This window comes from Oncorhynchus tshawytscha, linkage group LG16 (genome assembly GCF_018296145.1).
Source record: "Oncorhynchus tshawytscha isolate Ot180627B linkage group LG16, Otsh_v2.0, whole genome shotgun sequence".
Lineage (NCBI taxonomy): Eukaryota > Metazoa > Chordata > Actinopteri > Salmoniformes > Salmonidae > Oncorhynchus > Oncorhynchus tshawytscha.
Window position 1 is genome coordinate 55,775,635 of NC_056444.1, and position 20,652 is coordinate 55,796,286.

At 40.7% G+C, this 20,652-nt stretch overlaps 3 protein-coding genes across 8 annotated transcripts in view; 1 reads left to right on the plus strand and 2 right to left on the minus strand.

The window, feature by feature from the left end:
- Positions 1–187: 187 nt before the first annotated feature.
- zmynd12 (zinc finger, MYND-type containing 12) lies at positions 188–11,626 on the minus strand. Of its 2 annotated transcripts, none has more exons than XM_024375481.2 (8): positions 11,394–11,625; positions 8,149–8,290; positions 7,554–7,725; positions 6,724–6,893; positions 4,804–4,926; positions 4,558–4,639; positions 2,750–2,895; positions 188–771 (listed from the first exon to the last, which is right to left on the minus strand). In XM_024375481.2, the coding sequence occupies exons 1-8, from the start codon at positions 11,543–11,545 to the stop codon at positions 643–645; spliced, it is 1,116 nt and encodes a 371-aa protein (XP_024231249.1). In that variant the 5' UTR covers positions 11,546–11,625; the 3' UTR covers positions 188–642. The 2 variants fall into 2 exon arrangements, with proteins under 2 accessions (XP_024231249.1, XP_042155310.1); XM_042299376.1 differs by lacking the exon at positions 188–771 and adding an exon at positions 3,628–3,758 and having other exon boundaries at positions 2,801–2,895; positions 11,394–11,626.
- A 2,459-nt stretch (positions 11,627–14,085) lies between these two features.
- On the minus strand, positions 14,086–18,570 carry LOC112215956 (epithelial membrane protein 3). Its single transcript, XM_024375486.2, has 5 exons — positions 18,439–18,570; positions 16,591–16,681; positions 16,344–16,446; positions 16,108–16,248; positions 14,086–14,780 (listed from the first exon to the last, which is right to left on the minus strand). The coding sequence occupies exons 2-5, from the start codon at positions 16,666–16,668 to the stop codon at positions 14,605–14,607; spliced, it is 498 nt and encodes a 165-aa protein (XP_024231254.1). The 5' UTR covers positions 16,669–16,681; positions 18,439–18,570; the 3' UTR covers positions 14,086–14,604.
- Positions 18,571–19,390: 820 nt separating this feature from the next.
- ccdc30 (coiled-coil domain containing 30) overlaps positions 19,391–20,652 on the plus strand; it is a 44,114-nt gene continuing 42,852 nt past the window's right edge. For all 5 annotated transcript variants that reach the window (XM_042299377.1, XM_042299378.1, XM_042299379.1 and 2 more), the window contains exons 1-2: positions 19,391–19,552; positions 20,122–20,330. In XM_042299377.1, coding sequence (XP_042155311.1) covers positions 20,310–20,330 — 21 coding nt within the window. In that variant the 5' untranslated portion in view covers positions 19,391–19,552; positions 20,122–20,309. The remainder of the gene's footprint in view (positions 19,553–20,121; positions 20,331–20,652) is intronic.

Here is a 20,652-nt window from a genome sequence, read left to right on the forward strand (position 1 = left end):
TTGTGTGAAGAAATAGGGTCAATCATTACTCTTATCATTATTATGTGAACCATTTTGACAGCATGGCAAAAATGGATCCTAAATTTGGTTCGAGCTGATATATTTACTCATACAAAAATTATGTAAAGACACACCTCTTTTTTTTATTCAAATAAAATGAATCATTATTCAAAACAGACATGTGTTCTGTCACTATTCAAATAAAGTTTCACTCACGTACAATGAGATGTCAGCATTATCTTATTAATGAAAACGGGGTGACGCTAATTTTGACAGACCGCTAGTTACCTGGTATTTATTAAGAAACTACATGGCAACAGTGTAATTGCATACTTAATACCCACAAAAGGGAATAGAAGATGTCTCAAGTGTGGACATATATGAGCCTGAACATCACATCTGAAATGTACCTCTCGCAACATGTCTGCATCATGGGTCTTTTCTATTCTCAACTCAAAAACACACATACCGGTATGACACATCCTTACTGTTCAATCACAGCCTATCAGAAGTCACCATGGAAAGTCACAACATCTTTTATTCTGTAATGATTCTACTATGGCCCATTTTTTCATGTATAGAGCGTGCTTCTTTTGTGTTGTGCTGAGGAGGTAGCCGGCTGGTGGATGGACAGGCAGGCAGTCAGCTTGCGATGGTAAGGTGTGGGCCTCTCTCTGCTGCCAGCTGCAGCAGGCCCTGGATGGGCTCTGTTAGGCTATGGTCTGGGACCAGCTGGCTGGACTGCAGGGCCTTCCTGCCAAACTCCAGTGCCTGACAACACACAGACACACACACAGTAAAGCCATTGCACCCACTGCCTGTTGTGTGTTTATACACTGTATATTAATTTATGTATGTAATATGTATCACTGTAAAACTGGGCTTTGCCCCAACAGTCTATAAAAGCTTCCTTTAGCACCATGCTCACAGATCTGAAAGGACAGTTGAAAACATATCCAGTCCTTTGATCTATCAGCGGCTATGAATGAATGAAGACGAGGAAAGAAAAGTATTTGGAACTACCGAGACACTGCCTGGGACGTTTTACAAACCAGACAAAATAAATACAAATCTTCTGATGTTAATGCACCACGATGAAAGGTATTGAACTGAAATGATTCAGGCAATATCTAAAAATGTTTTGTTTATTGACAAATGTAAGCAATGGAAATTAAGTGCAGTCAGTATTTTGGATAGATTCAATAAAACCTGCCACAGTAAGGCTTATTCAGTATCTTCATCCATACCAATGTAGCCAGTTTACACACATGCCTAATTCTGGAAGCATCCAACTGTAAAGGGAATCTAACTTTTTCCAGTTATTACGGACAATGGGGAAAATAGATATGTTTTATACACCACTACTGAAATATGGTATTGAATGAAAAATGTGTCCTTGGTTTTCCTGCTTTTTTTCATTGTCTGTCATGCCTAGTCAGACTATAGGTGAATTTCAGTCATCTCTAATGGTGGCTTCCTGTCCTCATATTTCTCCTTCAACCACACTGATCTGAAAGAACAGAGCATTTAAAACCAAGTCTCCTCTCTTTGGCTTCTCCCACTTTCCTTTTCAGATCCGTGCAGATGAGGTATAGGTGACAAGCAACTGTCATTAAGATGCACTATAATGGCTAGCCAAGCTGAGCTTCATTCAACCCCCTTTGAAGGTCGATCAATCATAGCCTGCTCCAGATCTCTACTGCATGTCCTTTAGCCAACTCCTCTTACTATCTTTGTTGTCATGTGACAAGAGCTGCTGCTCCTGATCCCTGCAACAACAGCAAGGGAGGGACTGGAGAGATCGAAGCAGACGTGGGAGACGTTCGGGGTTTGTGTGTTATTTACTCTCGCCAAGACATTGTGTCCTATTGAACTAAAGACCATAACATAATAGGGTTTTTCCCAACTCATTCCTCAGGACCCCAAGTGGTGCACTTTTAGGTTTTTGCCCTAGCATTACTCAGCGGATCCAAATAATCAACTCATCATCAAGCTTTGATCATTTGAATCAGCTGGCACTACTCAGCTGATTCAAATAATAAACTAATCATCAAGCTTTGATCATTTGAATCAGCTGGCACTACTCAGCTGATTCAAATAATAAACTAATCATCAAGCTTTGATCATTTGAATCAGCTGGCACTACTCAGCTGATTCAAATAATAAACTAATCATCAAGCTTTGATCATTTGAATCAGCTGGGACTACTCAGCAGATTCAAATAATCAACCAAAACGTGCACCCCTTGGGGTCCCCAGGACCAAGTTTGGGAAACGCTGCCATAATTATAAATACCTTATCCCCCCTGACTCCCTTTCTGATGCATTAAACTCAGACTCCCTCCTTGGGTAATTCGTTGGTCAGTGGGATTGAGTGACCTTCACAATGTCAACTATTAAACTTCTCCTGGCAAATCCTTCTCTCCATTTGCATGACCTTTCTCCTTTCTCATAGATATGCATACTAGCTACATCCTTGGATAATACTCCCAAAATCCCCCACTAAGCACTAGCATACTTGCGAGATCAGAGAGAAGATGCCTGGCCAGAAGCCCGGGGAGGGCAGTTAGAGTATCAAGCCAGTCGCATCGAGTCCCACTAAATCCCCCCAGAGTGATAATCTTTAAAGCTTTACCAATTAGAAACTAATCCTGTCTCTAGACAGCGCTCCATGGGAAGCACATGGTGGAGGAAAATGTGTCAGGGTGTCACCAGTAACCACCAGATCACTGGTCATCATAACACCTCACCTTGTCTGGGGATCCTCCCAGGAACCACAGCATGGCCAGAGAGTGGGCCACTAGGGTGTTCTGGGCCGTAGCCTGCTTGGGGCTACTCTCCTGAACCTTCAGCATGGCCCTTAGCATCTGGTCCGCTTCCGCCTGCTGAGCTTCATCTGCATGGAGATCAATATAAAACACACACACACACATTTATGCTAATGAATTCACTTCCAGGTCAAAACTAAACCTAAACCGCACAGAACTATGGGCCTACAGATCAGAGGTAAGGGTCTCAACTTCATGAGTCTTCAGGGCAGAATTATTGACTGTGACCACTGAATACTAACTGAAATATAGGTTTCCTGCTTTTTCATTATCTGTCATGCCTAGCCAGACTATAGAAGAATCTAATTCATTTCCAATAGACTCTCACACAAATCATGTATGTAAATGGAAGATTTGGGGTGGTGGGGGGGACTTTATATTTCACTGACAACAACCAAACTGTTAGGAATTCCAGTAGGCATAGCCTAAAACGGATCTTCCTGGTTCATTCCCATTGTTTAAGTGAAAGATGGACAATTTATGGCTGGGCAAGTTAAGCCTGCTATGTGGTTGTCCCATTAGGCAGGGGCTTTATGTGCATGGGGATCATTAGAAATCACACAAACACACACATTTATGTTCATGGATTGGTTTTATAATAACTTTTGTCACCAGGTCCCAAAGCGCTTTACATTGTTTATGTGTTTGGGGTGGCCGTGACAGGGTCAACCTACTTCATCCACCACCAATGAGTAGATGTAGCCAACAGTAGCACCCAACCTGGGGCGCGCATAATTTGCCATCCTGTGCCAGAACGCACATAATAGAGGAGATGAAGACACATCCCAGCAGAAACTGACCTGTGTGAGCTAACAGCAAGCTCATGCTCTGCAGTGGTGGCTCGCCTGAAAATCCTGGGGAATTGCATTGCCGCTAACAAGCTTAGCATCGTGACTAGGGCAGGGCAGCAGCAGAGAGGCGGTGTCGGATGCTGCAACAGCCAGAGATGTGTCATGAATGGTCTTAGTCAGCCCCCAGCACTGTCGATTTAAAGCTGGGGTTTAGCTCTAGGATAGCACGTCAGGGTAAGATGCTAAATTTAGCACCACTGACCTTATTTTCAGTGATCCACGAATGAAGCCAAATGCTGTTGGGCTGGTGGAGATGATGATGCCTACTGATGTCATCAAGCCACTTAGAGCTGGCAGTGGTGTTGTTTATTAAGTGTGTGATTGGCTGCAGCATGTGGCTGTTAGTGAGCCCACAGAATTAAATAGACCAATTTAATTTATCTCTGTGTGTCAACAATTTATTATCATCTACCATCAATCTGTTCACAATGGTTCTGGGTATTGACTTTGACTGAAGGAGCTGATGCTAATTCAACAGCGTCATAATCTTCATTTATTTTTTATTTACCTTAATTTAACTAGGCAAGACAGTTAAGAACAAATGCTTATTTACAATGACGGCCTACCCCAGCCAAACCCTAAACCGGACGACACTGGGCCAATTGTGCGCCGCCCTATGGGACTCTCAATCACGGCCGGTTGTGATACAGCCTGGAATCGAACAAGGGCACCTCTAGCACTTAGATGCAGTGCTTTACACCGCTGCACCACTCGGGAGCCATTATCTGATCAAGTTTCCATTTTAATTTAGTCTTGGTTCGAATGATTTGTCAATACATAAACCTGTTGTAGATGCACTACACATATACGCACCACCAAAGAATGTATACATATTTCTCAGCAGTCCTCGGTATCTATTTGATATGAAGCTGTACCCACCAAAAGAGTGCTCCAGCGTCATGGATCCTGGAGTATGCGTCTCCAAAAGTTTGGTGAGGTGAGAGTGCCATGTACTTGCTACCTGTAAAGTCAGACACAAAAAAGTAGTCAGGCAAACTAACACACCAAAACACTATGTTTTCATGGACGCATTTGCTGTTTTAATGCTACTAGACCAGTAATATAATCATGATAACACAGTATTTTATCTTCAGTTTTACTGTCAGGCACGTATTTAAATTTTACCTCAGTGTATAAGGAACTGGCAATATCCATCTTTTCTTGCTTGATAAAGACATTGGCCATCAGAAAGTAGCCACCACAAGTGACAATGTTATCCAAGCCATACTCCTCACTGGCATAGTACACCTGAAAACCAAAGAAACAGGTTCAGATCTGGAATATTGCAGTATATTAAACCTCTATTTAAATAGGTAGTCAAAGTGCATTCATAATTCCTGAGATTCTCCACTGGTACTTATGTTTGGCATGGGGATAGCAACCTTCAGTGAACACGGAGCTAACATTTTGGACACGCAAAAGAGCATATGTATCAAGCGTCTCAGAGTAGGAGTGCTGATCTAGGATCAGGTTAGCCAGCACTTCTACTCTGAGACGCTTTGTGAATACAGGCCCTGATTGGTTTAAAACAATACTGTAAAACTCCTTATAATCTGCACTGCGATCATTGTGTTTTCAGATTTTTAGGATTGGGTATGTTACTTTCTAAATGTAATCCATTACAGTTACTAGTTACCTGTCCAAAATTGTAATCTGTAACATAACTTTTGGATTACACAAACTCACTAATTCAATCTGTTTACTTTCAGTTACATTTAGATGACTTTCCCCTTAAAGGTCCAGTGCAGTCAAAAATGAGATATTCCTGTGTTTTATATATACTTCCACACTATGAGTTTGAAATAATACTGTGAAATTGCGAAAATGATGATAATGCCCTTTGTTGTAAAAGCTATTTAAAAAGGCTACCTGAAATGTCAGCCTGTTTTGGTGCGATGGATTTCTGGCCTGCCTGGTTACTACACCAGGTGTTAAATTAGTTAATAGACCAATAATAAAGACGGCCAATAACGGCTAGCTTTCAGTTTTCCCGTCTCCACTCAGGCCACAGACCGTCCTAGCAAAATATATATATATTTTTTAACAATTTTAACTGATAACAATTACAGTGAGGTACTTAATTGTTACCCAGAAAGTCGTTGATATTGAGATAAAAACAGCTGCATTGGATCTTTAAAAGTGCAGGTTCAGTTTTTCGACATTGACCTTGTTCTGGAGGGAGCTCTGCACAGTGGTTACTAGCTGGCACAGCCACAAAGTCAGAAAATCAGATTTTAAACTGAACCCTAACCTTACCCCTAGCTTTAACCACACTGCTAACAATAATGCCTAACCTAACCTTAAATTAAGACTAAAAAGCAAATGTTGGTTTTTATACATTTTTACATAGCCAATTTTGGCTTTGCCGCTGGCCCATCTAGCGGAAATCGCTAAGTTCTGCCAGCAGTGTGATTCACATCAATGCGCGATGTAGATATCAATAATAACTGATATCAGTATCGCCTGTAGGCTACACCACTGCTGTCGTCCTTACCTCCAAACGTTTATTTAAAACGGAATAATATTTGGATGCAGACAGCAGTTGCACCATTGGAAGTCATACTTGAACTGTAGCCTATAAATGTCTATTCCTGCTCTTTTCCCGCAATCCATCAAACACACTTGGTGTGTCATCATAGTGGTCTCTGACTTGTGGTTTAAGTTTGTTCACTCAGGTGGAGTGAACCTTAAACTTTTTGTGCCTTTTTTCAATGCTGATTTGAGTGTCATTGATAAAACAGAAACGTGTCAAGTAATCATCTAGTTTTTCAAAAGTATCTATAATCTGATTACAATATTTTTGCTGGTAATGTAACGGATTTCAGTTCGTTTTTTTTGTAATATGTTACATGTAACCTGTTACTCTCTAACCCTGAAATGAGTAAATACGAAGTAGACCCACTAAATCCCATCTTTTCACCAAAGAAACAAAGAGAGGAAGCCACTTTACACAATTGAAATGCCCCCCTATAGTTTGACTACCATAGTAAATCTGTGGTTTTGAAGCACTGGTAGATTTGACCACTGATAAGCTTTGACACTCACGTCGTTGGCAAAGTGCAATAGCGCTCCCTCCAGGTTTTCCGTGGCGGTGTAGAGGCGACCCAGGTTGCGGTGCAGCTGGTGGCGGACGGTCTGGCTACACTCGGGCGTCTTCATCACCGTCCACTCGGCCTGAGACAGGTACCCCTCTGCCTGGGACAGACTGCCCAGACCTGGGGGGAGGGGAGCAGAGGAATGGGTCATTCGCAACACAACAACAGTCTACAGTTCAGTGGCATTGGTCACTCTACAGGTCAGAGTAGCAGGGTCAAGGGTCACATCCAGGTCAAAACTAAACTTAAACAGCACAGAACTATGGGCCTACAGATCAGAGGTAAGGGTCTCAACATCTAAATCATGAATCTACAGGGCAGGACTATTGACTGTGAACGCTGAACACTAGCTTTAGATCCATGTGCGTATCTCTGACTTTAGTGGAAATGGGAGATTTGAGAGGGAATTCAAATCAAATCAAATTCTATTGTCACATACACGTGTTTAGCAGATATTATTGCGGGTGTTATTGCGAGTGCAGCGAAATGAAATAGCACGGGTCCCAAGTAAGATTTGGCCCGAAAGGAATGGATCACAGTGTTTCCACATAGAGTTCGACACAGATCAGCAATGATTTGAGTTCAACACAATGCTGAAAATGGACTGAAGACACAGTGCAGGTTCTCTAAAATATAATGTATCCACTACTACCATTGCATTAATATTGTAAATAGAATAGTATCTCATAGCTGCATTTGAATCGATTTGGTCTCTGCCTTCCTGTGGTTCTTTGGTAAAACTGCCAGCTCATGGGGAGTTTCCTCCATCTTGTGACTCACCCACGTTTGCCTCCGCCAGCAGGAGGTATGCAGGGACCAGCTGGACAGCACTGGGGCCGTAGACATCCATAGCACAGCGCAGGGAGAGCTGGGCGGCAGGCAGTGACTCCTGATACTTCCCCTCGAACAGCTTCTTCTGAGCCACAGCCCTGGAGATCTCAATCAGCTCCTCCTAAACAGGGGTTACACCAGGCAAAGACACGACAGTTACAGTACAGGGCATGCTTTTCCGTAGGTTGTTTCCGCACAAAATCAATGTTATCGGACATTTCTACAGACGTAATTTGCAATTGAGGGCTACAGATTTCTAAAATGTTGTATAGGCTCTTAATTAACAGATGGCATGAAATCCTCTTGTCCTCAAATTACTCTTTAGCTATGCAAATGTCTGACAAAACATTGATTTGGGGTTCAGCTATCTCTATTCAGGTTCATATTCATTAGACAACAAACAGTAGAAAAGGACTGAAAGAGCCTCCCTAACTGGACTCGTCCATAAGAATCGATGGTTTTTGTTTCCCTTAAAAACAAAACAAAAACGTTTCACTTTGGTGTGCCCTAATGAATGAGACCCTGGTGAGTGTCTGATCCTCACTTGTCTGTGCAGTATCTGGGCGCGGTGGTGGTCTCTGTCCGCCTGCAGGCTGTGGAAGGGCATTGCGGTGCGGATGGGGATGAGCAGCTGGCAGATCTTCTCATGGATTCCTACCCAGTCAGCCTGCTGGTGTTCCGTGTCACTGAAAAAAAGAAAAAAGAGACATGGGCTGCATTCCAATCTCCAAAATGGGCTCCCTTCCCTTTGTCCTAGCTGACCCTGCTGTGCGAATCACACAGGACTGGATGTGAGCAATGTGGTTTCTCACAGTACTTACTTTCACCAAATGGCATTTCTTGTTTTCCGGAACTTTGTTTTGAAGACATTATACCTGTACCTGTATGCATTGGCATGTCATGCGTAGATCTGTCTACAGAAACATTTTAAGCGACACTAGACGAGATGAGACATCAGTCTGCCTGCATAAGTCACATTGCCTTCTCTAACAGTTTAATAAGAAGGCATAGGCCTAAGCTATGATTTGAATCCATGTGCAACATCTTTCAATTCCCCTAAAGGTATCCTAAATTGTATGCCATTAAATAACAGGTTTATAATTTCATGCATCTTGCTATTTTCCCAATGCGTTGGAACTGTCTGAGTTTCCTCATGTTTTCTTTCTGCGGTGCTTGAACATTCCAATGTGTTTTTACTGGTCTGGAGTTTCAGTCACGTCATGGCAATAACACAGCATATGGGCTGGCTCACAAGGGCTGAAATGTGCATGCACTTACTATGCACTCACACAAGAGTCAAGGGGATCCTAAGGACACAGACCTGTACTTTCTCATTCATTGAAGGTCCCTAACTCTGAGTCTGTAGACCATAATGTATGGTGTATTTGGCTAGTTGGGATTGTAGCTGTTGCTCCGCAGCATGGCAGTGTTTATGCAGACCCTTGGCACGGAGACGTGTATTAAATCGGGACGTAGGCAGACAGCTGGCCCCAGAAGTAGGCTAGTTTTTCTCTTGTTTTGGAGAATACTTGCAGGATGAGAGAAATGCATTTTAAAAGAAGAGATGCAGCAGGGGGAATAGAGCCAGGGATATAACACACTTTTAAGCTCCCTCAGAGGGAATGGATTTAGTGTCTCATCCCTTAAAGCTTAGGCCTAGTGGAAGGCTGTCACCAAGCACTAGGCCATATTATGTACAGTGCTTTCAGAAAGTATTCATACTCCTTGACTTATTGCACATTTTGTTGTGTTACAGCCTGAATATTTTTTTTAATACAAAACAAGTGTCTCACGCATCTACACACAATACCCCATAATGACAAAGAGAAAACATGTTTTTAGAAATGTATTGAAAATGAAATATCGCATTTATATAAGTATTCACACCCCTGAGTCAATACATGTTAGAATAACATTTGGCAGCAATTACAGCTGTCTTTCTGGGTATGTTTTTAAGAGCTTTGCACACCTGGATTGTACATTCAAATTGATACTTGATAATTTCTACATAACCATTTTCAAGTCTTGCCACAGATTGTGAAGTAGATTTAAGTCAAAACCTAACCCGGTCACTGGGGATTTGATTAGATTTATTTAACCCTTATTTTACCAGGTAAGTTGCTTAGAACAAATTCAAATTTACAGCAACGACCTGGGGAATAGTTACAGGGGAGAGGAATGAGCCAATTGGAACCTGGGGATGATTAGGTGGCCATGATAGTATGAGTACAAGATTGGGAATTTAGCCAAGACACTGGGGTTAACACCACTACTCTTACAATAAATGCCATGGGGTCATTAGTGACCACAGAGAGTAAGGACACCCAGGTCACACCTGTCCCAAACATAGAGCTTTGTATTCAAGACAAACTTAATTTCTTTGCCACATTTTTTAAAGTTTTACTTTAGTGCCTTATTGCAAACAGGATACATGTTTTGGAATATTTGTATTGTGTACAGGCTTCCTTATTTTCCCTCTGTCAATTAGGTTAGTGTTGTGGAGTAACTACAAGGTTGTTGATCCATCCTCAGTTTTCTCCTATCACAGACAAACTCTGTAACTATTTTAAATTCACCATTGGTCTCACGGTGAAATCCCTGAGCATTTTCCTACCTCTCTGCCAACTGAGTTAGGAAGAACGCCTGTATCTTTGTAATGACTGGGTGTATTGCTATGCCTTCCAAAGACTAATTAATAACTTCACCACGCTCAAAGGGATATTCAAATGTCTGTTTTTTTTACCTATCTACCAATAGGTGCCCTTCTTTGAGAGGCATTGGAAAACCTCCATGGTCTTTGTAATTCACTGCTCGACTGAGGGACCTTACAGTATGTGTGGGGTACAGAGATGAGGTAGAGGTCATTCAAAAATTATGTTAAACACCTTTTTTGCAGAGTGAGTCCATGCAACTTATTACGTGACTTGTTAAGCACATTTTTACTCCTGCCATAACAAAGGGGTTTCATCCTTATTGACTCAAGACATTTCAGCTTTTCATTTTGTATTCATTTGTAAAAAAAAAAATAATAATAATAAAAACTGAAGACATAATACCACTTTGACATTATGGGATATTGTGTGTAACAACGTGACACCCCCCCCAAAAAAATCGCAATTTAATTAATTTTAAATTCAGGCTGTAACACAATTTCTTGGGGAAAAAGTCAAGGGGTGTGAATACTTTCTGAAGGAATTGTATTAGTAAGAAGCTTAGCTCACCCAAAAGTGACAAATTCAGCAAATACAGCAAACCAAGTGGCGAGCTACTGTTTGGATGAAGAACGAATTAAGGATTGTGCTTTTAAATGTAGCATATAAAACTAGAAATTCAGTAGGACTTGCTATTACATAAGGGTGCACTCTTTCAGAGACCACGTGATAGGGCTTAGGCATAATTCACTTGACATTATTCTCTTAAAAATATGCTTCAGAAGAGCTAACTTGCTTTCCAACTGTTTCCAGTACCACATTTTGACTGAGGCAAACACAAGTCTGCTTTTAGTGTTCTCTGACAATCTAGTAATAGTTTTGTAGCTAAACACTGCCACCTAGTATTGAAACTGGTCAGATGTATTTTTCATAAAACTTACAAGTCAGAAGCTTTTAACTACTCCAACTTACTAGCAAGTTGTTGTTATTGTTGTGTAGCTAACTACCGGAATCCACTAGTTACACAACAAAAAAAGTGGAGCCATATTTAAACAATGGCAATAATTATTTATGCTTATTTAAGTACTATCTTTGCTAGCTAGCTATGTCGACTACTAACGTTACTTCATAAACTTACCAGTAGAAAGTTACTCGACATTTGGTGCATTGCAGGTACGCAAGGTTTTGACAAAGCTCACAAAGCTTTTTCGCTCCTCTTGGGTTTGCAAGTGGATTTATCGCTGACGTCAGTACCGAAACATGAGATTTACTCCTCGTTGTTGAGCTCATGATAAACGAAATAAAATTTTACCCTGTCTGCTATTGTTCGGTGAGAAGAACATGTTTTACAATTTGTTTCCTGAATGCTTCAGGTTGCTATGGAGACGACCTTTGATGGTATTACTTGTTTAAAAAAGAGAATAGCACAGAAACACAGGCATCCAACAAATACAAACAGATCCGCGTATTTAAACGTTTGTTCTGTATGAACATATTTAACTTTTGATCAGAGAGATAAATAATACATTTTATGACACATTTTCCTGAAAATGTGTACACTGAGTGTACAAAACATTAAGGACACCTGATCTTTCCATGACATAGACTGACCAGGTGAATCCAGGTGAATACTATGATCCCTTATTGATGTCACTTGTTAAATCCACTTCAATCAGTTTAGATGAAGGGGAGGAGACGGGTTAATGAAGGATTTTTAAGCCTTGAGACAATTGAGACATGGATTGTGTATGTGTGCCATTCAGAGGGTGAATGGACAAGACAACATATTTAAGTGCCTTTGAACAGAGTGTGGTAGTAGGTTCCATGTCAACTAAGTCACACATAGCAGTCATTGTTGGTTTTGACAATTTTGACTCATCTTGCTGAGCTCCACTGAGCATTTGACCTCTTTAACCTTCTCCATTATCTCCTGGATCATCTGATGCATTTCTGACTGCCCTTTCTTAACTGAAACAAAAATACATTTACAAAGAGATGTCTCATTGGTTTGTTCCTTACTAATGCATGGGTCCATCATCCACACACAGTACATACCAACTTTTCTCCCCACTCCCCAGTGGTTTGTCAGGCTCCAAGTGAATATGTGGTTACGGGTTACCAGGGTGATGAGATTCCATCCAGTGAAAACACTGCCAGGCTCTTCTTCTCCATGTCTAGCTGTGGCTGGGGCCAAGGTTAACACTTCACATTGGGCAGTATGTGTAGCTTTAGATTTCTCAACAACCTCAACCTCATGTCTTTTCTGGAATCTCTTATTACAGAGTGGACACCGGTACTGGTCACTACTTCCCCAGTATCCACCGATACAAGCCAAGTGGAGGCTGTGTCCACATGTGGTGGTGACTGGGTCTGAGAACATCTTCAGGCAGATGGAGCACACTGGTGGACTGCTGGTGGCTGCCATAGTCTGGCAACAAAGACACATGTTGCTGTTACTGTTGTTGTTGTTGTGTCTACCCCTAGATTTCAATGACTCCAAGACAAGTTCCAAAGACTATGAAACCAGTGTTTTCCATGTATTGTTTTAGTGCTTGTACATTGAACAGTTCAAAGTATGACAGCTTGCTTGCGTTGAAAGATCAGTAGATAGCTGTATTCAGACCTTTGAAGGGGTGTCAGTAGACAAAGATGTTGTCAACAGAAAATGTTCAAACAAGTGATAGAAATACAATAGTGTTTTGTTTGAAATTTGAGTCATTAATTGAAGATCTACTCTGTGGACCAATTGCATATTCAATTCAATTAAATTAAATGTTATTTGTCACATGCTTTGTAAACAACAGATGTGGACTAACAGTGAAATGCTTACTTTACGGGCCCTTCCCAACAATGCAGAGAGAAAGAAAATAGAGAAGAAAAGTTAGTGCTTAACGGTCAATGCAGAAAGTCCGGGTAGCTATTTGGTTAACTATTTAGCAGTCTTATGCTGTGGGGTAGAAGATGTTCAGGGTCCTGTTGGTTCCAGACTTGGTGCATCGGTACCACTTGCCTTGTAGTAGCGGAGAGAACAGTCTATGTGTCTATTAGCACTCTACTCCTCTATCTTTTCTCCCTCCTGTCCCTTTCCCCTCTTTCCCTTTCTCTCTCCGAGAGATTCTCAATTGGAAAAAAGTCTGTCCTCTCCTCGACTCCTCCGTCCTCCTCTCCTACCCGGAAACCGATAAGCGGTCGCCATAATAGGAGTGTCAATTCGTTAATAAGCAAACGGAGGAGTTTACCCCTCTCCTCGATAGCCTCCTTCGGCCGAGGATTCTCACGTTTATCCCGAGGCTCCCTATCGAGGAAGCATTTTGAAATCCGACACACCCTCTTTGAATCAGCTGTTGTTTTTCGCAGAAGAGAAAAGCATGCACATGTTAACAAACAAAAAAAGCTACTTATCTTTTATGTATGCTATGTCTGGCACCACATCAAATCAAGTCTTTATTGTAACTCTATATCCAATCTGCATCCCTTATGCCCCTTTGGCACATTGAATGTCAAGTATCTAGAGTGGACTTGCATGCACACTAATGATTCAACTCTGTCTTTGATCCTTTCCTGACATTAGTCCATTGAGTTGAATTGTGTAGTGTTATCTGTTATCCTAGGCCCAGGAAGACAACTTTACCTATAGTGACCTTGCTGCTATCTTCATGTGTGGATAGATAATTTCAGGGGGAAAAAAACAACAGGATATGATCACTACTGGCAATTGTTACTGAATTGAATATAAAAGATGTACGTGGCGTGTTTTGTCCTGCAAACTGAAAATAAGAGCATTTCAATCAAATAAATAAAAGAGAATATAATAAGAAACAACTTCAACGCATATTCTATGTGTTTTATTTAGGAAAGTTAGAGCAGCTCTAGCTGATAGGACTACATATTGCAAGTACAAAAATATATTTCCCTATTCATATACATACATTTCAAATCAAAACAAGCTTGATTCTGCAATATATCAGCAACACTTCTTTGGCAGTTGTCATCATTGGCTTCATAAGTCACCCAGATTTACAATAAATACTGACTTGGAGCTTTCAGACTTTTTCAGACATAGATATTTTGGAAATAGGAAAAATATATATAATTGCCTGTAGCACTGTATAACGATGCTCTATAGGCTACTAAACATGCTATATTTAAAAGCTTCACCAGATTCGCTTTTATCCAAGATCCAATCAATATTTGGATTGACCAGAAATAGCTGCTTCTAAATACCAACAATGTAACAGAGACAGATCTGTACTCATGTGATTGAGCTCCATCACCTCTGATATTATTATAGCTCAATGTCAACAACTATGCTTATCTGTTTGTGCTCAGTATTCACCTCTCTTCCATGGTCACTCTTTCTTACGTAGGTGGATGTACATGACTCCACTGATGAGTAGCAGCGGCACACACACCCAGGCCAGTATAAAACAGTAGCCAAAATGTCCTTCGGTCAGCTTTCGTGAGTCCTGGAGGATCTCTTGGTTGTGCAACGTGTAGATGAGAGCAGCCGCAAATGCAGTGAGACCTAAGAGAATCAAAAGCCAGAGCTAAATTAGGGGTGTACTCACTGCTTACTTTGGACTGAAATAGGTGCCGCTACTCATTTTGGGTGGAGTTACTGTTTATATCTAGGTGCAGGAGCTCCACAACAGTTTGTAGCTAATATTCTGTAAGAAGCACAGGAGCTCAAGCACTAGAAAAGTTGAGGTGCCAGTACTCAGCTCCAGTGAGATCCTGCCCAAGTCAAGCACTGGGTGTACTGTGACAGCAAAATGAAACATTTCCGTTGAACAATAGACAATAAAGCATCTATTCTATTCTTTCCTGTAACCCTCTTAAATTAGTCACATCAAGATAACTCTACTGTATACTGTGTTGTTGTCCCTGCCTGTTTTGGAGTTAATTATTCTGTGTGCATTACCTCCCCATAATCAACGAAAAGGAGCATCAGGTGTGAGTATGTGCCCACACCAATCAGAGTGCTGAATTGGCGCCTCCCATCAGGTATACAGAGCCTGAGTATGGACTGTTCTGATGAGCTGTCAATCGGTGACTGAACCAGCATAAAGACATTTGCCTATTCATAGCCACAGGAAGTAGGGGTGCTGAGGGTGGTTCAGAACCCCCTGATAAATAAATACATACATTACAGCACCCCCAGCCCAAAACATCTTCCCGCGACGATGCGTCTATTCCAAGTTCGCATAAATCATCAGTACGAGTTTGCTTCCAGCTGAAAACGATAATTCGGATGAAAAAGTCACTAAATCGCAACACTAAAATTATATACTGGATGTCAGCACGCATGGCAACGAAACGCCATGCACAATTTAGGCTCACTGTTTATTTTATAGTGTCAAGAAAAGTCTAAAATAAAGGAAAGAAAGAATGAAATTAAGGAATTAAGGGGGAAGTTAAGCATTTGATTGATTCCATACTGAAGAGGGCTTTGCTGAAGAGGCATTTGTTATTGATGTTGTCGTAGGTCTAACGTGGCATGTACTCATGAACAAGCTAATGGTTCGTCTTCTGGTTATTGCAAAGCGGTTGACTTGGGCTGTAACAACTGACACTCTACTCTAGTGTTGAAATAATCCTATACTAGACTTTCATCAAATTGCTATATTAAAACAACCGTAACACAGCACTGAAAAAAACTTTCAGAGGTAGGCTGAAAGGATTTGAAGGAGACTGCAGTATTTCACCATAAGGGGAGCTCGTTGGTCTTTCACAGCACGTGTGAATGTTTGTAAACATTATCTAGCACTGGTGGTTAGGACCATGCGCTTTTTAAAATCAACTACAACAGTCCTAGTAGCAGATAGAGATGGTACATTCTTTCACTTCATTACCTGCAAAGACTTGACATAACCCGGTGAAGTAGAATAGCCCCCCTTTGGACATTGTGAAGAGCTGCCCAAGGAAAACCAGAAAGGAAACCGAAGAGAAGACCACAGACAGCACCATCAACACCTGGACTGATTGGAGCCACTCTGAGGAAGAACAAGGAACGATGTATCAATATGCACCTCAAACTGTCAGGGAAGGGAAGATTTCAATTATTTCATGGGGTAAAAAATATGTTTACCAGTCTCCTTGGAGGAGGCACACAACCAGGTTCCAGTGTCATTGTCAAATCTACAGTTATACCAGAGATCTGAGTTCTCCATCCCATCCCATACCCACCAGGACTAAGAGGGAAAGAGAGGCAGTAAGTAAGTAAATGTGTTGTATGGTAAACACCTATTGTTAAGAAAGGCTGAACTACTTTTATCACACATTTACATCTTAACTAACAATAATGAAAAGATATATTGGTGAAGTAGAGCTCTCACCTTCTCCATGGTGGCAATGAAGAGCATGGCCAAGGTGATTAGATGCAGCAGGGTCACAAACATCAGCAAGTACGCCATCTGAACAGGGTCCCTGTCAGAAAATGGAGATTGAAATGTGGCTGAAATCACAGATGGTTTACAAGTAATAGGCAACATTTATTGTTTCAGTTTTGGCTTGGTTGGTGTTTTTATTGGTTTGAGGGCAGCCAAAACAATATTTTGATTATGGCAAAAAGAAACATGTGGTCTAGAATATGTTCTTAACTGACTTGACTAGTTAAATGAAGGTTAAATTAAAAAACGTTAAAAACATTTTTTAAATATAAAGTAATATTTGCAAATGTATGTCTTTCATCAGGTTCACATGACTGCCCCACCCCCACCCCACCCCCTTCATAACATAGGTTTACTATGCTTTCAGGGGTGTAACGTGTTTAAGTAACCCCCCCCTTTTACTTTTACTCTACTACATTCCTAAAAAATATTGCCCACTTTTTAATCTGATATATTTTCTCTGACACCAAGAGTACTCATTACATTTCAAATGCTCAGGCAGGACAGCAATATGGTCCAATTCACACACCTTTCAATATAACATGTTGTCATCCCTACTGCCTCTGATCTGGTGGACTCACTAAATACAAATACTGCGTTTGTAAATTATGTCTGAGTATTGAAAGGTGCCCCTGTCTGTCTGTAAATAATAAAAACAAGAAAATTGTGCAGTCTGGTTTGCTTAACATAATGAATTTAATGTTAGGCATTTACTTTTACTTTTACTCAGGTATCACAATTTAGAATGTTTTCAACTACTGTACTTAAGTACATTTAAAACAAGTTACCTTTAGACTTTTACTCAAGTAGTATTTTACTGGGGTGACTTTTACTTGAGTCATTTTCTATTAAGGTATCTTTGCTTTTACTCAACTCAACAATTTTGTACTTTTTCCACCACTGTGTGCTTCTGAGCTCGAATAAATGTCACCACAAACGCAAATGGAAAGTCTGAGCTGTGAAAATACAGGATACTCTTTTACATAAGGCCACAAAACAGAGAGCTATTTAACTATTTCTAAAACTGCTCTTTGACTGGTCTGTGTCACTGTAATAAACATGTACTTAAATGAGAGGGCGGGGCTGGTTAAAATAGAAATTGTGACAAGTTGTTTACTGAAGTGACCTCAAACTTCTGCTATGATGGAAAAGGGGAATAAGTGCTTCATAATTTGGAGGACAAAACCGTTTTCGACTGGGCTAACAAATGGTTTTAACATTAGCTTTATAACATTTAAACTTGTAACGAGCAAATCCAGGTTAATAGATCATACTCATATTATTACAACAACACTACAAACATTGAACATAGTAGTTCTGTAGTAGTATGCTAGTCATAAACATAAAAATATAATTTTACCAGGGGACATTAATTTTACCCACAGGGGACATGATGAATTAGCCCAGCAAAAAGGGTAGAAGGATGAACACGTCTGTATAGATCTCTATCTTTAGGAGGGGCCCAATTTGGGGTGGGTATATCGTGATTGTCAAATTATACTATTAAATGAAACAAATTCCATCTGACAACTGAATGAAGGTCTAAGATGTGACGCAATGGTTGAGTTGAATGAGAATTAGCATGGAATTCAAAACATTAATAGAAAATGGTTAAAGTCACAAGCTTTCTCAATTCCATGCGTTATGCTCTGATTACTTCAGTCTGGTGATCTAAGAACGTGTTTTTCTTGAATCGGAATCTGACAAGTAGGCCTATAAAACATTTATATAACAAACCTCTCTGGTGAATGTACTCCAGAAATTCAGAATTATCATTGAAGAATCTCTACGCACCTTAGTTTGTGTATTTCACGCTCCTCTGAATCAGCCTCTCTGTAAAAGTTTCCCCTCTGGTGGTCCTCTCCTTTCCTCTCTTGCCACTCCCCCTTTATTTTTTTTCAATCACTCCATTTCCAAGGTTTCCATGAGGAGGAAAGGAGGAGGAATGCTGAAGAGTTTTTTTTTAAGGAACCCTAAACGCCCATTTCCTTTTAGTTGAACAGAGCTCCCTTTGCTCTGCTGACTCCCTTCAGTCCAAAATCACCATCTAAAAAATACTCAAACCAGACCCACCCTTGAGCGGTAGAACAGCAAACCACATGAAAAGTTGTCTACTGTAACCTTTCACTTTGAGTTAAAACCACATCTGGTGTCTGTCTATATGATCATAGTGCACTACTTATGCTCACCACATCTTTAACTCCCAAAGAAAGATATATAAGAAAAAAGAAAATGTAAAAAAAGCCATTTTAGAGTGGGAGTGTGCTAGGCCTAAATGCGGCTGTACAGTACACAAACCATTATGTTAATTTGCATGGGCGTGTGGTGAGTTACAAAGTTGACTGGCAACAATGAAATAGAAATGCAAATCACACCACAAAGCAATTCAATTAAATGACATACAGAAGGCTAAATACAGTTATAAGGCATTCATTTTCAAAGGAATTTACTGTACTGACCGAAATAAATGTGGGTGCATTCTGGCCCTGCTATTCCACGTGTTGGTGTTTTCAGGTTTATACAGATACAGAACCACTAAATGTATAGAACGTTGTTTTTTTTTGTACATAGTTTTATTGTTACCATTTCCTGTTTTGTATAAAATGATAAAAGCCACATATTTCTCCCCATCATACAATAGATAGATTTTCCCATGTATCCCCCGTATCACCGGAATGGTATATTCCGTTGCCTAGGTGCTTGTAGAAGCGACCAAACTTGTCCACCCCTGCTGACTACTGGATACACCAGTGAGTGTCTGCTGCACCTGAGCTTCGGCGCTAGCTAGCTAACTAGGTTGGTTGGTAGGTAGGTAGGTAGGTAGGTATGTATGTATTGCCTGGTGCTGGACGTGGCGGTGCAATACGTTTGATCGAGCCAGGCGTCCAAGATTTGAAGTCGCTCAGTTGTGTGTACAACTATTAATTAATAACTTTTTTTGGCATGCATGCAGTCAGCGATCATTCGTTTTCCTGACGTTAGCAAGCGCTAACTCTCTGTGATTGCTAACGTTAGCAAGTCTTTTCTCTCTGGCGTTGTCAGACATTTTGGGCAGGATTAGGAATTTCATTAAACTCCATCTGGCTAACGTTGCACTGCCTCTATTTTATAGCTAGATAGTTAACTAAGGTTGTCTGCCTACTTGTGAGACATTGCACCCTGAAATGTTATCAGTCAGACCGATATTAGTGCACGCTTCAGAGTTTCGTTCTCTGTAGTAGCTAACGTCAGTAACGTTAGACTATTCATAGACGCTAGCTAGTTAACTCGAGTCGAGGAATAACGGCAGTAGAATGCCACCTTGGGTTTCTCGAGAGAAACTAACGTAGTAGCTGCTGCTGGACCATCATGACAGCTCCTCAATACATGTTTTTACGGGGCTAACGTTAGCTAACTATAATCGTCTCGACTAAGCCTTGCTTAGCTGTATTCGTTCATTCCTTGCTCTGTTTATAGTTGCCCTGTCATCTTTTTCAGGTGATTGACTTGGGATGGAAGTTCTAAACTGCTGTCTATGGATTTCACTGGCTTGCAACCATCCTTGTCATGCCTTTCAAACCACAATCTGTTCAACAGTATACCATGTAGCCCGCTACTTGGTAACTTTTTACTGAAGGAAACAGTTCATCACTTGCAGATGCAACTCCCTTGGATCTAGCTAGTGTATGGACATGGATCATGATGAGGTAAACTCAACCCTGAATTTGCTTATTTAAACGAGATAGGCATATGTATGAAGTCAGCCAGCTTGATAAGATGTTAATTTTAAAACTGCATGTCATGCAATGCAAATGTTTTAGTTGCTAAACTTCAGTAGCTAGTTCTTAGTCTAGCCCAGGGCCCTATTTGCCCTTATCATGACTCTAATTCCACATTCCTTTTGATTAGCTGAAGGGATTCAAGTGTGAAATGCTCTATCTAGAAACATGAATCCTTGATTGCGATATTCTTTTGCAAACCTAGATTGAACACAACTTAATTATCATCCAAAAATAACTTTATAAATAC